The 17,706-nt window shown below is 36.5% G+C and overlaps 1 protein-coding gene across 4 annotated transcripts in view; it reads right to left on the reverse strand.

Moving 5' to 3' along the window:
• Positions 1 to 974: 974 nt before the first annotated feature.
• The window catches only part of ikzf2 (IKAROS family zinc finger 2), a 30,465-nt gene continuing 13,733 nt past the window's right edge, over positions 975 to 17,706 (reverse strand). For 3 of the 4 annotated variants that reach the window (XM_048194322.1, XM_048194323.1, XM_048194321.1), the window contains exons 4-8: positions 15,734 to 15,937; positions 12,813 to 12,980; positions 8,044 to 8,181; positions 5,758 to 5,883; positions 975 to 4,657 (exon numbers count right to left, since the gene is read on the reverse strand). In XM_048194322.1, the coding sequence (XP_048050279.1) occupies positions 3,930 to 4,657; positions 5,758 to 5,883; positions 8,044 to 8,181; positions 12,813 to 12,980; positions 15,734 to 15,937 (1,364 nt within the window). In that variant the 3' untranslated portion in view covers positions 975 to 3,929. The remainder of the gene's footprint in view (positions 4,658 to 5,757; positions 5,884 to 8,043; positions 8,182 to 12,812; positions 12,981 to 15,733; positions 15,938 to 17,706) is intronic. The other variant, XM_048194324.1, reaches the window with a different exon arrangement.

The following is a 17,706-nucleotide window of genomic DNA, read 5'->3' on the forward strand; positions in this document are numbered from 1 at the left end:
CATTTTAATGTTGAAAACGGCAACAAAACTTTTTTTTTCAGGATTGTTTGATCAATAGAAAGTTCAAAATAACATTTGATCAGAAATAGAAATCTTTTGTAAGATACATTGTCACTGTCACTTTTGATCCATTTAATGCGTCCTTGCGAAAAAAATGCAAACATTTGAAAAAAAAAAAAAAAAAAAAAAAAAAAAACCTTTTGAATGGCGGTGTATATTACATGAAAATTATTCATGCAAAATAAAGTACTATGGATGCTTGGTTTTGCCATGGAATAAAAAAATAAAAAAAGGTAATTGCGACTTTTTTTCTTGCAATTCTCGCAATTTGTACTTGTTTCTCATAAAAAAACACTTTATAACTCTATATAAGACTATATAAGCAATTGCGAGTTTACGTCTCAATTATGAGAAAAGAAGGTATAAACTCGCAATTGTGAAAAAAGTCAGAATTGCAAGAAAAAAAGTCAAAATTGCAAGATATAAACTCGCAATTTTGAGAAAAGTCAGAATTGTGAGATAAAAAGGTGCAATTATTTTTTTTAAAGTTTTTTATTGCACGGCAGAAACAAACTTCCATAAATTACTACTGACACTGACAAAACTCGCATTAAAAAATAAATAAATAAAATAAAAAACCACTTGATTTTCTTATTTTTGTGCCCACTTCATCACCCAGTAATAGTAGTATCAGTGTCTGGCTTGTTGTTCCGGTAACACTGCATGTGTTTCTTGGTCTGACATATGCTCTCATTCTGCATATTTGCAAACTGGAGAAGGACAGCGGAAACAAACGAGATGGTCTTTGACTAAAACCACAAGTCCTTAAAAAAAGGGGGGGCCTCATTCTATATGAGACCACATATCTATTCTCAGTATACAAGATCGAAAGATTCACACAAGCAAGAATATAAACACCACACAACAGCTCTGTGTGAGAATGAGGAGGAAAGGAGGGGAACAGACAGCAACAGTTTCATATGATGACAGTATTTAATGCAGAAAAGCCCATGCTTTAAAAACCAACATAGAACGACACACTTTCCTTAAAGATGCCAAGGTTACAAAAGTCCACTTTATAACATCAGTAAACCTTGGTTTTACTTATTAGATTTCTTTCTTTAAAAATAAAAATATATATTTATATATTTATTTGGATATTTGACTTTGGATTTCAAGTCAAATAGTATTAAATTCAATATTAATTCAAATCTCTCCTACAGTTCCATACAAATGCATTTAAGAAGATTTTTGACAACACTGTACCTGAGAAAACCCCAAAAAGCGAACCGACACACAGCAAAAGATAACCCCTTTCAACATTTTTACCAAAATATACTGTATATAATTCATACATTTATTCACTTATAAAAATACACTGCAAACCCTTGTTTTACTGTTTGTAAGGTGGTCCACAGTGAATAAGAACAGTTAAAAAAACACCTTTCTCTCACAAAAAAATATATATTTACACAGATGAGAAAATAGCAGTCCCATACACTTTAAGGTAAAAAGTGAAACCTGACTCTAGAGTGCCTTTCTTGTAAGTTCAAGTACTCTCCACTCCCAAAAGTGTGGACTCGTCGTAAGAACACGTTTTGTTCATGTGCTCTTGTTCGTTCGGTTGTAAACATAGTCTTACATCAATGTTTCCTTCACCTTGTTCCTTTTTTGAAACTAAACAAATACATATACAATAAGCTTTGATAATCATTTTATAAAATGCCCTGGAATTGTGGAGCACATTCAATTTCATGCCTCAAAAAAAAAAAAAAAAAAAAACACATCTAAAATGCATAAAGATATTCATGCTTCACAAGAACAAATAAAATTCTTCAAAATGTTTCAGGATTTAAGAGGCGGTATGTGTGTGCGATGTGTCATTTTTGGAGGTGTAAAAAAAGGCAAAGCTATTTTTTTTTAAAGAACAATAAAATGACGTTCAAACAATATGAATGCATTTCTATCAGTGCTCTTGGTTGCCTTTTAAGTCTTTTTCCTCATACCGTTTAAAGGGCATATTCACAGTTTTTTGGAGTTTTCCTCAAAGCAGAGAAGACAAAAGCAAAGCTTTAAAACAATATGTACAACAAAGTCTGATAGTGATGTAAGGCTCTTTTAGCACTGACATAAAAGCCCAACAAATGTGCAAGGGAGGTTCTGAACGTTGCGAAGGCTGCAGTTGTACAAGTTGAGCCATATGCATTGATTGAAGCTGGATTTATGGTTGTGCTACAGAATGCTTCATGTAAATATTCAACAACATCGAACAGAAAAAAAAAAGAGTGTGAAAGAAAGAGAAAATAAAAAGGGAAGAGAAACAGGAAGGGAAAATAAACGACTGTGAACATTAAAAAAAATTGTCTAAATTTTTACGGCTGATTTTAATGCCCTGAAAATAATGAGAAAAGTTCTCAAGGGTTGGGGGGGCGGGGGGATAACATTGTCTGATTTATAAACCGCGTTTTATCTCGTAAAGCTCTCGTGCAGTCCGGGTTAGCGATGAAATCTCAACAGCAATCTTCTAGCATCTATAAAAGCTGTTGTTTGATTTTCAAAGATCTACAATTTTCCATTATCAGGCAGATTTGAACTGCGCATAGGTTGTTTATTTATCTCTCCATGTACAAAAATGGTAAAATGCATTAGCTAACTAGAGTCGAACGAAAAATGCATATGCAGCGCAAGTGCATATTTAAGCTCTTTAGGTCCATGCGTGGGCTAAAAAAGACAACATATGTGGATTGATAAGAAACAAATCGAAACACTTTACTGATCTAAAGAGTTTGTGCTGTAACACTGAAGACAGTCAGAGGAGTTTGATCTAATGAGGCATCAATAATGAGGCATTCGGTCTGAAAGGCTGAGTGAAATTCACAGATTTCAATCAAAAGTATGGCAACCCTGTTGTTAAAGACCTGTAGTTAATGTCTATACTTAACATAGGTGCAGACTTGTTCCCTGTTGAATCACAGATGACAAACTACTGCACTGGGACTAGCTAAACTACACAATGACCTTTGTTCCCTTTATCAATAGCATGGATATAGCATATTTTCACCCAAGGCCTCAAGCTAATAGTGCAAAAACAGGTTTATCAAGGCATGTCGCAGTGCTGTTTTCAGCGAAGTGCATAAGAAATCAAGAGATGATAGTAAGTGTGCAACAGCAGCAAAACACAGCACGGAAAACTCATCTGTCCTTAGCATGGCAAAAATATTTCGGTCTTCCGAGGGGATTGTCATCAACACTTCATTGTAATGTGTCCGAAAGACTTTGTGCCAACTACAGAACTGCGTTTGTGAAACTAGCATAGCACCGACACGAGGAACAGGAAATTAGCACGAGAACCGTAGCTTCGGTCCGCACGCCCCGGGAACTTCATCGAAATGGAGCAAGTGATGAGAAAAGACGCTAAAAAGATACAAAGCACTCCGTAAAAGGCAAAATTGTGCAGTTCAAAACATCAGCAAGGCACTAAGAAGCCACAGCAGCATGAAGCTATGAATTAAAGTCTTTTTTTTATACACAAAACTAAACGGTTTAGTTCTCCAGTGGTCCTCTGGTTGCTTGGTTCACCTGTAATATTGAGGTCCATGAAACAGGAATGACAGCATGCATCGAGGTAATAAAGATGACAAAAAAGAGAAAGAACTTCACAACTTTAGATTACACATAGCTGCTCTGCTGGAAGGTTCAGTACAAAACAAAAAAAAACAAAAAAAAAAAAAAAAAAATGAAAAGAAAACAAAACAAAACATTCACAACATAAACTTCTCATCCCCTCACCCAGAACAAAAAATCTTCAAACAGCGCCAAAATGAAAACATTTCTATTGGACTCAAACCTTCATATATCTGCCGATCGGTGCTCACGTAATGCTTCGGCAGTGAACTCGTGCCGTCTGCGGTAAACTGACCGCAAGAGTGCTAACGAAAGGTGTGTTCTCCGCGAACGATGTGTGAGGAGAACTCGTAGCGATCTTTGCTGCAGTGGCCGCAGATGTTGCACTCCAGCGGGTCCCTGTAACCATGGCAACCCATGTGGATGGTGTACATGACGTGGTCCAGGAACAGAACGCGGCAGTGCTCGCACTGGAACACCCTCAGCTCCTGGCCCTCGCGGCTGAAGACGCGGACGCCGTCCCTCGCGGCGATGCGGCTGGTGTCGATCGCCCTGCCTTCCTCTGCCCGGCCAAACCCCGGGCTGGATCTCGACCTAGGCCCGGCAGCGCTGAGCTTGTCCCGAGGGCTGCTCCGTGCCGAATCAGCCGAATCCTGTCCGCTGTTGCACGGCGACCCGTCTCGGGCCGACTGAGGATTCTTGGGCCTGACCAAAGAAAGCGCGCCATTGGTCGGGTGCGGGAACTCTGGGTTTGGGTGGGGCAGTGGAGGAGCCTCACGACTGCTGGGCCGGTCCATGCGCGGGCCAAGCGGGTACACCGGATGGAATAGCGGGTTCACCATAGGTACCACCTCGGCCATGGAGAGGGATGGGTGATGGACCACAGGCCTTAAGGAGTCAGAGCCCAGGTAGTTGATTGCATTGCTAATGGCATGGTCCATCATTTGGGCCTGCATCAACTCAGCTTCCTTTTCATACTTCAGGCCCATCTCATAGTTCAGCTCAGGGTACGAGTATCGAACCATTTTCTCACCTTAATAGACAATTCAATAAAAGATGCATTAAAAATAGCCTCAAAGTACTTTCCATTATAATAAAAACCTCACAATTTACTGTAAAAGGTGCATATAAAAATCTGCTACTATGTTTTCATTGCGTTAATGATGGAAAGCCCCGTTTGGAGACTGAAGTGAGAAAATTTAACCCCTGCATAATATGGATGCGGTAAACTGCACTGGCGTAGTCAGTAAAAGCAATGGCAAAGATACAGGTGTGCAAAAACCACAGAATGAAAAAAAAAAAAAAAAACAACTCCTACTCAAACCTTTTTTTTCTCTCTCTTTCACTTTAATACTTAGTTTGATTTCCGCAGATATTGTCAATAGACATGTAATGAGTTTCCTCTCAAATTTACTGTCTCTCTCTTCAAATAATATATATATTTTTTTTATCTTCCTTAAGAGATCTTCCATTACAACTTTATTGTATTTATGCCTTTACTTTTTTAATGTGAGTTCTGCTCTCTGTTCCTTCATGTGGAAACTCAAGTGTTCACTTAACAGTTGCATGTGGTATTTCAGCTCAAAAACCTGCGTATTACTCACTAACCACCCGCAATCCAGTTTAACCAGGCGCTAAATGCTCTGAAACAATGCAGTGCTGTATTTAAATAAGTAACTGTCTTTATTTGTAAGCACAAATACACCTCCTTAGACCTATTATAGCTTGTGCCTTATTCATCCAGCTCTCTTTGCCGTTGTTTCTACAGAAAGTAGGAGGTACTCTTTTTTTTTTTTTTTTTTTTTTTTATCATTAAAAAGAGATTTTTGTGTTCATTTGTAATGATTATGGTGGAAGTAATTAATATAATGTTGATTAAATGATGGAAAAGTTTTAATCAGGTACATATCTTGACCTGCGGTTTATATTTCTGTCCGCGTATGCACCGGTCCCTGATTTAAAACAAAGCAGACAGAATGTGCATTTTGCAACAGGGCAACTGTACGTGTGAGGTTGAAAATGTTTATTCCATCGTGTGACCTGTCTTACATTCATTAGCACCGCTAGAACTTTGAAGATCAGTTTGTTGCATACTGTAGATTCAACCACACTTACTGCTGAGGTGACACTTACCCACAAACTTCTGTGGCGTGGTGCTCTTCCGTTTACCCACATTCCCCAGTCTTTCAATTACAGGAGGCCGGTCGAAAGCCGCCATGCCAGCGGACTCCAGCGACCTCTGCTCCTTTGGAACCTCTCCTGGGAAAATGATAAAAACCATTCAGCATATCAACCAAGCCGGTCCATAATACATGAAGAAAACTATTCAATAGCATTTCCATTCATCTCAAAGTTTTGCAGCCAGGTTCCCTTACGAAAAAGATTCAAGTATGCTATTAGTATGCTTCTTTTAAACTTAAAATAAGAAAGTATACTTTTAGTCTACTTTTTATATACTTCTCAGAAGTATACTTAAAATTGCACTCATACTGTCAGAAAAGTCTAAGTATATTTGTTCTATACATGTACTTAATCTTTTGATCGAGATGTGCTTAAAAGTATAATTAAGTATTCTAAGTATACTTGGTTTGCTCTGACATTGTTTTGTCTCAAGATGCAAATCAGTAATGTTTTTTCTAAGGCACATTTATAAAAGTTACTTAAATGTCCTATATGAACTAAGGCCTAATCCTGGCCTAATCTAAGCCCTGTCTGTGAAACCCAGCCATTGATTTATAAAGAAAACAGACGTTCCTAATTCTGAGTATCTGAATTTTTGTGTAGGCTAGTCCACTGATAGTGTGCATAGGAATTTATTTCAAATCTACTTTACTCTTTCCCGCCATTGACTGAATTTTCTAGCTATCCATGTTTTCACTGTTATACGGTAGGGGATGCTATTAAGCATCTTCTGAAATCGGATCAAAACACAGGTGAAGAAGAAGCAGAAACAAGCGATAGAAGATTGCTTACGCAAATGTAATATAACACAATCATCAAACATTAAACAGCATATAAGTTGAAAACTGCCTAATGTTACCGAATAAAATGTCGACCCAGGAAGGGTTAACGACTGTGAAGTTTTGGGGGAGCTGATGGACTCGATCTACTCCATCTACGGTCATCGTTCTGAATCCCATCTGGACATAGTCTTTGACAAAAATGCGATTTTCTCAGCTTTTTGTTTTAAATGTTGTTTAATTTACTTTTTTTTTTTTTTTTCATGAAACTTACCCACATTCAAGTGTTGATAAAAAAGGATACATGAAGCTAGAATAAAATGTTTTTTTATTTTTTTTAAATGGAAAGAGTTAAAGTACAATTAAAGGTATATTTCAAATATAAAACATTAATACCTAAATAGGAACATAGAGGTATACTTAAAGTACAAAAAGTATAATTATGATGTTATGTTCACTTAAAGAAAACTTACAAGTATACTTGCAGTATAAAACTACTAAACTAGTAGTTTACTGAGAGTATACTTCAAAGTGTACTTTCATAAACTACAAATCTGCTACAAGTATTTGACTAGTAAACTATCAGTATACCCAAGTTCACTTGTGGTATAGTTGTAGTACAAACGAAAAACTTAGTTGTAAACTAGTTGTGTACTCAAACTTTCCTACTGTAACACTTAAAAGTATACATAAAAGTATGCATTTATACATTAAAGCAGGTCAGTTTAGTCCCAAGTAGTATTGAAACAGTAAGTATACTTCTAGTACATTGATACTACTTGCTACATAAAGTATACTTAAAAAATATACTTGAACTTTACTTAAGTATACTTAATAAAATTAAACTGAAGAATACTTATTTTTTGTAAGGGTTGTTTTGAGCCAATCACATGGGGCCTCATTTATAAAGACATGATCATAAATGTGAACGTACAGCAGTTGATTTATAAAACATCTTATGTTGATGCAACATAAATGCATCAACTTTTCCACCTTAGTTTCTGCCTTTACAAATCCTGATTTGTTCCTCACTTTCTATGGAGGATAAAATCCATGGTATTTAGGATCAAATCTAATCGTATGTGCATTTTATAAATGCCATGTAACTAATTTCTTTGGACAATAGTAAGAATAATGTCAAGTCAAGACTAATTTTAGCTAGAATGATAATGTGCCAATGGCTGTCAGATAATGTAGTCTGGACATCTACCTGCAGGGGTTAACCAGCAAAACCTTGTACCTTTGGTGTCACCAAAATGTACCCCACAAATGTTTAGTGTAGCATTGCAATTCTATATTAGTAATTCATATTGTTTTGTTTCCAAGAAACATACCAGCTCATGGAACACCGTTGTGTCATCCAACACCAAAACGATTTCACAATAAGTCATAATAACACTTGATCGATGATGTGGAAAACTGTCATCTTACAATCTCAATGAAGTCATCAGCCACTCACCTGGATAAGGGCCAGGATTGGAGGCGGAGTCCATTCCGACACTCTGCAAGTAATTATGACACCGTTCTTTGTGCTCCTCCAATGATGTGCGCTGCTTGTAGCTCCGCCCACAGTAGTTGCACTTGTGTGGTTTGCCCACTAAAAGATATGAAAGAGTAGTAAAATAAGTATTAAGATGTAAAATAACTCATTCAGACCGCTCACACAAATGAGTTTCAGTCTCCGACTGAGTAAGCGAGAAAGTGGGCAAAGTCAGATTTGGAGATGATGCAACCACTACAACGCAGTGAGGGGGTTTGCTCCAGAGGAGGATAGAATTACGTACTATAGTAGTTGTATTTGATGTCGTTTTATCGTCATCAATCTGTAATTGGCACCACGAGCGATGACTTGGAAAGTCTCTTTGAACAATAAACAGAAACCGAGTGAGTGTTTCTCCTCAGCCGGATAAGGTGTGAAGTGATTCACAGTCAGTTCCACTAAGATTAGGTCAGTGCAAGGGCGATAATGCGGGACAGAACCTCCCAAGAAAGATGCAATAGAAACAAGCATCTTGTCCTTCCATTGTAGGCAGAGAAGAGTAGGAGGAGGACGATGCTTAGCCTCCAGAAACAGATGTGAGTTTTCCAGTAGCTAATGGAACAATTCGTTCATTGATTCATTCATCAATTGGTTGAGTCATTCATTTATCTGTCATGATTTTCTCATTCACTCATCAATTCGGAACATAGCCCACCATTACGTCTGCGCTGTTCTGTTATGTCAGCTAAAAGTATAATTTAATTTGAGACAGGGGCTGTCAGCTCTGTGGTCAATCCTTGGTGTAAGGGACTTTCAGAATTATTCATAAAGAGTGCAGGAGTGAAACAAAACAGCCTAGCGAATTGAGTCATCCTGTATGAACTCAGTTAACCAGTCTCTTACTGCACGTGAGAAAATAATGATAATTCACACCTGTTACTAGCAAGCCTGTGGGATTACCTGTAAAGTGTGCCAATTGTAAAAATACCCCCTACACTTTTCGGTAACCCTCTTCAAAGCACCATAGTGCTTTTTCAGTCAGAAGCAAACAGTGAAAGTGAGACAACTACTGACTGAGACGCTGTGAAGTGACCTTTCACATGTAGAACGCGTGTCAAACAATGGAGGCCCTGTCACTTCTGTGGGAAAGGATGGATTACAGCAACAAAAACAACAAAAGAAAAAGTTTTAGTTTGCTTGGAATACAATGTCTCATAAAATAAATAAAACATTGAAGTTTCAATTTCTGTGTGTTTCAAGATCAGTGTAGCTAAGTTCCAATTTAAAAAGAAAACAATATTTTAATATTAGAATTTTAATATTTTAAAATATTTATTTAAAATATATAAATATTTTTATAATAAATATTTTAAAATATTATAATATTATAATAAAAATTATTTTAAAATAAAATATCTAATATAATATAAAATGAAGTAATAATAAAACATTTTATTCATAAAATAAACAAAATATATTTTATAATTATAACATTAAAAATGTATTTTAGTATCAAATGCAAATGCAAATAAAACAAACATTTTTATTATTTTTTTTTTAAACTTTATATTACAATAGTATATAATAAAATGTATTAAAAATCAATTTAAAAAGCATTCAAATAATATAAAAATAAAAATATATATGATTATATGGCATTCACGTGAACTGTCGCACCATGCCAACTGTGAAGATTGACTAAAGTTGTTTATTATTATTACATTTAAGTAGTCTTTCATGAACTTGGTCTTTATGTCATTCTGTAAAGGTCAGGTAATCAAGGGATCTAGGGCAGACTCTTACACGTCAATAGTTTTGGGGTCTTTATATGTCAGTTGGTGACTGTTTTGGAAACAGTTTCACCTAATGAGGGATCTCTTGAAAGTGACATTTGTTGTCACACTTTCAATATTTATAATAAATGGCAGGCTTTTCAAATTTAGGTGTGTGCATGACAGCACATCAGAAATGATTTGGTGCAGACATTTTACAGGATACAGTGCATCCACCCAGACAAATATAGACTATAAATGGAAAAACAGAACTGAACTATTTGGTTCAATGAACTGTCAAAACACCTGCAAACTGCAAAGTCTGGGACAGGCAATCATGCTAATATATGTGATGGAGACAAAGATGCGAACTGTTATGGGGCAAAAGAAATGCAATGGTTTAGTCGATTAATACCAACTGTTCAAAACCCTATGAGTTCCTGTAGCAGAGTTTGGATGTTTTAGAAAAAAAATCCCTTTCTAAGCACTTATTCAAATGCAAATTCATGCACATAGTGATGCATTAAAGCCCTCTAAACCGCATCCATTCGGGTTGAAAACAGGAAACAGTGAGATGAGGATGACATTTCATTTCAAGTAAATGCCTATCAATTGTAGAGCATCAGCAAAAGTGCTCGACTTACTCAACTGGTAGTTAAACATGCACCCGGCTTAAACCGTCCACTCCCTGAATCAAGCGTTAGCCACTCACCTCACATTTCTTATTTTACTAATCTGCCTAAAACAGCCAAAGCAACCCAAAGCAAAGTCACTGACATTATGAATCATGCCTAAAACTGTGGTGCAATATATGCTGTTTCAGTTTCATCGTTTGGAGCATGTCTGTGGTCTGCGTGCCGTGCATGCATATGGATTTCAGCGACGGCCATTTGTAAACGACTGGATGTGTTTGCATGTTTTTACTCCCTCTCAGCGTAACTTTCCTGGGCTGTTTGTCACCAATCCTCATGTTACCAAGGGCCGAGGGAGGATGAGTCCTTTCATGTGGCGCTTGTTGCACAAAAAGTCGTCGAACCTGCTGAGTTCCTTGCATTCCGCTCCAGCTGAAGTGGCTGCTGGGAAGGCGGACAGGTCACCAAGGAGTGGGGATGGACTTGTGGCAAAAAGGGCGAGACCGCCACAGGTGACATTGCTGCTTAAGTCCTTAAATTACTAATCAAAAGGACTCCAGCAACAACTACACGTCTCACACTGTGGTAGAACAAACCTTTCTTGTGGCAACTCCTTAACAATGCCTATAGAAATGGATATGCAAATCAGTTAATGACTCTCATCGGCCACAAACGTTTATATGCTGAGGTAGTTGGGTGCGTAGGCTTTAGTGGTAAAACTTCTCACACTGACATTTGATATCAATATGATAGACCACAACACACAGACACACACACCACAAATTTTGCATAGTTTGTTGATTAAATGATGGAGAATCAATACTAATCAGTATGGATACACCAACTCCTCCTGTCTCATTACTATTCATGACATTTTTGTAGTAATAGTAAAGTCGTCAAAACTATGAAATAAGACAAATGGAAGTACTAAGTGTATTCCATATATATATATATATATACATATATACATATATATATATATATATATATATATATATATACATATATATATATATATATATATATATATATATATATATATATATATATATATATATATATATATTAAAAAAAATAATTTGTCTAGATTACAGATCACAAAATTCCATCCATCTCTTTTTTCACTGAAATGTAAGTTTTAAAAGAAATTAATGTGTAGACAATTTACACTGGCGTTTAAAAGTTTGGGTCAGCAAGATTAAAAAAAAAAAATACTACATTTATTTAGCAAGGATGCATTAAAGCATGCATTAAATTGATCAATAATGATATTTATAATGTTAAAAAGATTTCTATTTCAGATAAATGCTGTTTTTTAATATGCTATTCATCAAACATTGCTGAAAATAATTACAAACAAAAATATTAAGCAGCACAAATGTTTTTTAACATTACTAATAATAAGAAATGTGTCTTGAGCAGCAAATCAGCATATTAGAAGGACCACGTGACACTGAAGACTGGAGTAATGATGCTGAAAATTCAGCTTTGCATCACAGAAATAAATAACATTTTAAAATATTTTCAAGTAGAAAACGGTTATTTTAAAATAAAGAAATATTTCACAATAGTTCAGTTTTTACTGTGTTTTTGATCTTATAAATGCATCCTTGGTGAGACCCCAAACTCTTAAATGGTAGCGTATTTAATATAAAATTATATTGTTTTGAAGACAAAAATAGCTTTCCCACTATGACCATCAGCGCATATGTGAAACCAAACCTTAGCTATGCCTTTAAGAATTATTTCATATATTCTGCCCACAAAAACAGGACACCACAGACATCAGCTGCCTGGCCTAAAAAACTGCACTATCCCTGCGCTGTGATTAGAGCTGCAAAACAGGAAATGACAAAAGTCGAAGACAGGCAGCAAAACACGATGAGAGTGATAGGCCGTTCCTGCTCTCCCTGTGCATTTCAACAAGACTGTCCCTGAGTGACAGCTTGTGAAGTCCCGAGCTGAGCACTGATGGTATCGTATGACCCGGATCTTCAACGATGAGGACTAGACAACTGATGGTGGGCTGATATGAAAGTGGGTTAGAGAGTGATGCTTCACCAAAGCGACACTTCCCTTTGGTTGACAGAGAGCATTTCCTTTGGTGGAGCGCACAACTTGCAGGCAACACAACAGCATGTCCTAGGTGGCCTAACCGCAGTGTTTGCTAGGCTGTCTGTACACGTCCCTCAGGACAGAACAGATCTGCTCGTTTTTTCCAGAACATGTCAGCTGTGGCCACAGAACACCAATCGTTTTGTAGGCTATGGCACACATTAATAGCACACTACTGCCCATACATGTGTCTTCTTATAGCAATTGCATAGAGACGTGGTGGCCTGACCTGAGTGTGTGCGCAGATGTCCGGTTAGGGCGTCACGACGGCGACAAGCGTAGCTGCAGAACGGGCATTTGAAGGGCTTCTCTCCCGTGTGGAGTTTGATGTGCCTCAGCAGGTTGCCCTTCTGAGTGAATGAAACCCCACACTGGTTACACTGGAACGGCCGGTCACCTGATGGACAGAGTCACGAACAAGAGAAGAGACACATACTGATCACCGGTTTAGCTGATGTTTATAAACCTAAATACTGCAGTGTTTTCAGTGCAGCAGGTTTTATACAGACCGTTCACCACACAGGGACTGCTTTTTCTACTCATGGTCGGCTGATATATTAAATGTAAAAATACAAAATGAAGCAACAAGACATTTTTAAAAGTGACTTTGATATAAACTTCAAAAGCAAAAAATGGTGTAAGATTGTGTAAAAAGTATTTGCCTGAATCAGTCTATGTAAAAGACTCATTCGTGCCATAATCGGAAATGTTTGTGGAAGTCACAGTGTGGCCTTTTCATATTCAAATGTATTCAACCATCGGCCCATTTTTCAAACCAAAATGTATACGTATCTTAGTTTGATTCATTTTCATGAATCTGTTCAATCTGTCTGTTTCAATGAATCGAATCAAAACTCTGATTCAATGATTCATTTGTCATCAACCAAAGCCTGAAGGCGTTTTTCACGTTTTATTTAAAATATGTTGGTACATATTGCTTTTTATATTAGTGCATATAAATGAAAATTATTTAAATTTGTTGAGACGCACTACCATTCAAAATTTTGGGATCAGTACGATTTTCTTTTAAAGAAATTAATACTTTTATTCGGCAAGGATGCATTAAATAAATAAAATTTTATAAAAGATTTCTATTTCAAGTAAATGCTGTTCTTTTGAAAAAATATTAAATGTTTCTTGAGCAACAAATCAGCATATTAGAATGATTTCTGAAGGATCATGTGACACTGAAGACTGGAGTAATGATGCTGAAAAGTCAGCTCAGCCATTACAGAAAAAAAAAAACTGTAAAATATATTAATATAGAAAACTGTTATTAGAATATAGTATAATCTCATTGGAAAGCTGAAAAATACAGTGATATATAATTTTTAGATGTAGCACCCAGCCAGTTCTGCCAAATCCATGGTTTTCCTGTGGAACTGGGCTCGATTAATACTGTTGCCTCAGGTTGTTTTTCATGTCCGCGGGTTGAAGCCACCCCAAATAAAATGATATTTAGGCCCTGGAATACGAATTTTATCAGGGAATCCCCCACCAAAAACACGGATTTTACCCCCGGAACACAATTTTTACCGGGGGACCCCCTTTGAAATGTGATTCAGTTATTTTTGGGCTAGTTTTGAGTAGCAGTTGGGTGGGTTTTGTTGTGAAAACCTGGCAAACCTGCACCCAGCCCTATTTACACGCATTCTACCTGTCGAAAGCGCTACCTGTAGAAAAACGCATTCTACCTGTCAGTTAAACATAAGGTGCATCCCAAATCACATATTTATGCACTATTCTATGGCATTTTGTAGTCTAAATAGTGAGAGTAATTTGAAAATTTCAAAAGGAAAAAGTGGGGGGGGGGGGGGGGGGTCATTCAGTCATTCATTCTCTGGTGCTGAATGACAAAACTTATAAAGTTCATACACTGCACAGTTTGTACACAGTGCATAAGAGTATAGTGTATTATTTGGGACACAACTATAGTATCACATACCATTTTAGCCATTTATAAGCACTACAATTATAATTGTTTTTCATGAGTCTTCATCTCAAAAAGTACCTTTTACAGCTATGATAAATATGCTGAGCCTCTTTGATACAATTTTTTGATTGGAATGTAATTATGTTTAATTAATTGGATTAGTCAGACCTGCTGCATGAGCACCTGCTCTAAAAATAGCATGTAACTCTAAAACACACGTTTAATGGACACAGAAATTGCAACCATCAGTTCTAGGTGAATGTTTTATTTTATGGGCAGAGATGAAACCATGGAAAAGTGAAATATGACCCTGTCCTGCTAGCGTGTTTGAATCAGCGTCAGCCTAGGGCTTGGGAACAGGTTGTGGAGGATTCCTAGGATGTTTTCCCTGAGAATAACTCCTAGTCTTAACTTTTGTCTTCTTATTGAACAGCCACATGCTCCACACCCTTTTAACACTGAAAAAAGGAAGAAAGCATGAGTGACAAGCCCTGGTCACGAAAGGGTTTTGCTATTTGAATGGGAAGTCAGTGAAATGTGCTCTGTCGAAACTTACTTGAGAAGTGTCACAATAAATTTAGGCAAATCATTTGCACTTTGAATTGCTGGATCATGGTGCCATGATGATATATGTAATTAAAATAAATATGTATATATAAATATATATATTTTTTTTTTTTTCCAAATAATATTATAAAATATACATAAATGTATCTTTTAAAAATATATCTTCTCTTTTAAGCTTCCATTTTATTTAGGGTTACCACACTTTATTAATTCTTTGACTTTTCCATAACCTTTTCTTGTCTTTTATGATTATGCTAATGTATGTATGCTGAATTGTGAGCAAGTTTTATTCTAGCTCAAGCTTATATGTATTTTTTCCATGACTTAATAACAGATATTATAAAAAATGTTAAAAGGAGATGCTCTACTAACAGAAGAAAAGTGTAACCAAAAAAATAAAAAATAAAAAATTAATGTAAATTGGAAAAAGGTGCAACACTCAGCCTTGAAGAAATCCAACTTTATTGATTAAAAAAATGTGTGACGATTAAAAAAACGTGTAACATTCATTTTGGACATTGTCAAGCTTGACAAAGGCCGAAACGTCAAACATTTTTTATCAATAAAGTTGGATTTCTTCAAGAGTGAGTGTTGCACCTTTTTCCATTTTACATGTTAATAACTGATATTAAAATAATCTTAATATTTACCATTATATTTACCATTTGGCAGTCTTATTCCTGTCTCGCTCTGCGCTTCTGTTCCTGGTCCACCATCTTGTAAGTTGTTTGGGCTGTCAATCATGGGCTCCTCCAATCCAGAGCCTTCCTCACCGCTGTGACCCGCCTCATCTGGACCATTGGGCCTTCTCTCCGTCTCCTCCTCAGTACCTTCCTCTTGTTTGATTGTGCGCGCTGCAAGAAAACATTCAAGCCTTAAACAAGTTTTTAAGCAGTACAAAACACAAAAGCCAAACTTCATCACCCACTGCACTACAATAGTTTCCACACACATGATCAAGCACTGTGTGACAAGACTCTATTGAAGTCACTGGTTACTATGACAGCACACTGACCAAGAAATCTGTTCTCCAACATGATAACAGCATTGGGATGACATCAAACAGGAAAAAAAAGGCCGACGCAGCTGTAGTCTCTAGGGTAGCGAGGCAAACAGTGGGCAGGTGGAGTTCTACATGACTGACAGTGGGAGACAGAGAAGAGGAGGTGGGCCAGTGCTCTGGACTGAGCGGGCCTCTCCATTTATCTCAGTGCACAGGCTGTCGAGCACCTCCAGGGAGGCCACCCCCACATGCAGAGACACACAGAGCGTGACAAAAATAGACATGCAAAGGGACGTATAAACACATAGCGACACGTAAACACGCGACAGCCCGGCCCGCAAGTTTTCCGTCTCAACCACGCACACTCTCCAGGTTTCACGACAGGTGGAAAAAGGGCAGGCAGCTCTCTATACCATCCAGACAAACCTGTTTGTAATTTTACCGTGGGTTTAATCTCTGGGCGAGAGCTTGAGACTAAGCTTTGAGTCACCTCCGTCTTTCCCGTCCATATGAGTATTGTCCCTTAGGCAAACCGCTCTGCAGCTTCGCTAGATTTGAGTCACAGTCTGAGTGAGAGTATGACTGAAATCTCTCTGATCCCCTTAAAAAGCTCAGTAGTTCCTTCTGCTTACGGACTTTCACATCAGAATGATATCACTCATAAACACTATTTGATGGGACTAGTTTTCCCTGAGGAGGTAAATGTGTGTTTCACAAACATACTTTGAGATTTTAATCTTGTTGAAATTGTATTTTCTCCTCACTCAATCTTCGTAGAACCTCTGAATCAAACTACACACCATTTTTTTTTTACTTTTCCTGGTTTATATTGACCTTTGAATACTGTAACCAAGGCAAAATTTGCGCTCCCTAACGGACATTTATTATTGATTTTGATCTTTTTGCCAACTTGTAGTTCTGGGTAAAACAGTTGATGGCTCAGGTACTCTTCTTATTGAACATAGAAATAACATTAAATCAAGGAAAGTCTGATCAGTCTGAGTGTGAGGTAAGCTTCATTAAACCATCCATTATTATATATACACACACACACATTTATATATATATAAATATATATATTGTATATATATATTTATATATATAGACCAATATATATTGGTCTAATACTAATATATATAAATATATATATTGTATATATATATTTATATATATAGACCAATATATATTGGTCTAATACTATATATATATATATATATATATATATATATATATATATATATATATATATATATATATATATATATATATATATATATATTAGTATTAGACCACCATAAAAAGAGAGAAAAAAAATATTTTAGGAATCTGTCAAAAACTTAACTAAAAAACTTAACATTTTACTGTCATTTATTAATATTTACACATAATAACAAAAAAAAAAAAAATAAAAAGATTTTATTATTATTTTGTATGGTCTCCATTGGCCTTGATAACATTGGCCTTGTTTTTATGTACTTTTCCACAGTCTCTGTTGTTATTGACGTCCAAATAGTTTCTAGTTGTTCCCAAAGACTCGCTTTTGATGAAACGTTTGTGTGATCTATCTTAGAATCCATTAAATCCCAACAATAATTATATTTTAGCATTAAAAACACTACT

Source organism: Megalobrama amblycephala, linkage group LG6, assembly GCF_018812025.1.
Source record: "Megalobrama amblycephala isolate DHTTF-2021 linkage group LG6, ASM1881202v1, whole genome shotgun sequence".
NCBI lineage: Eukaryota > Metazoa > Chordata > Actinopteri > Cypriniformes > Xenocyprididae > Megalobrama > Megalobrama amblycephala.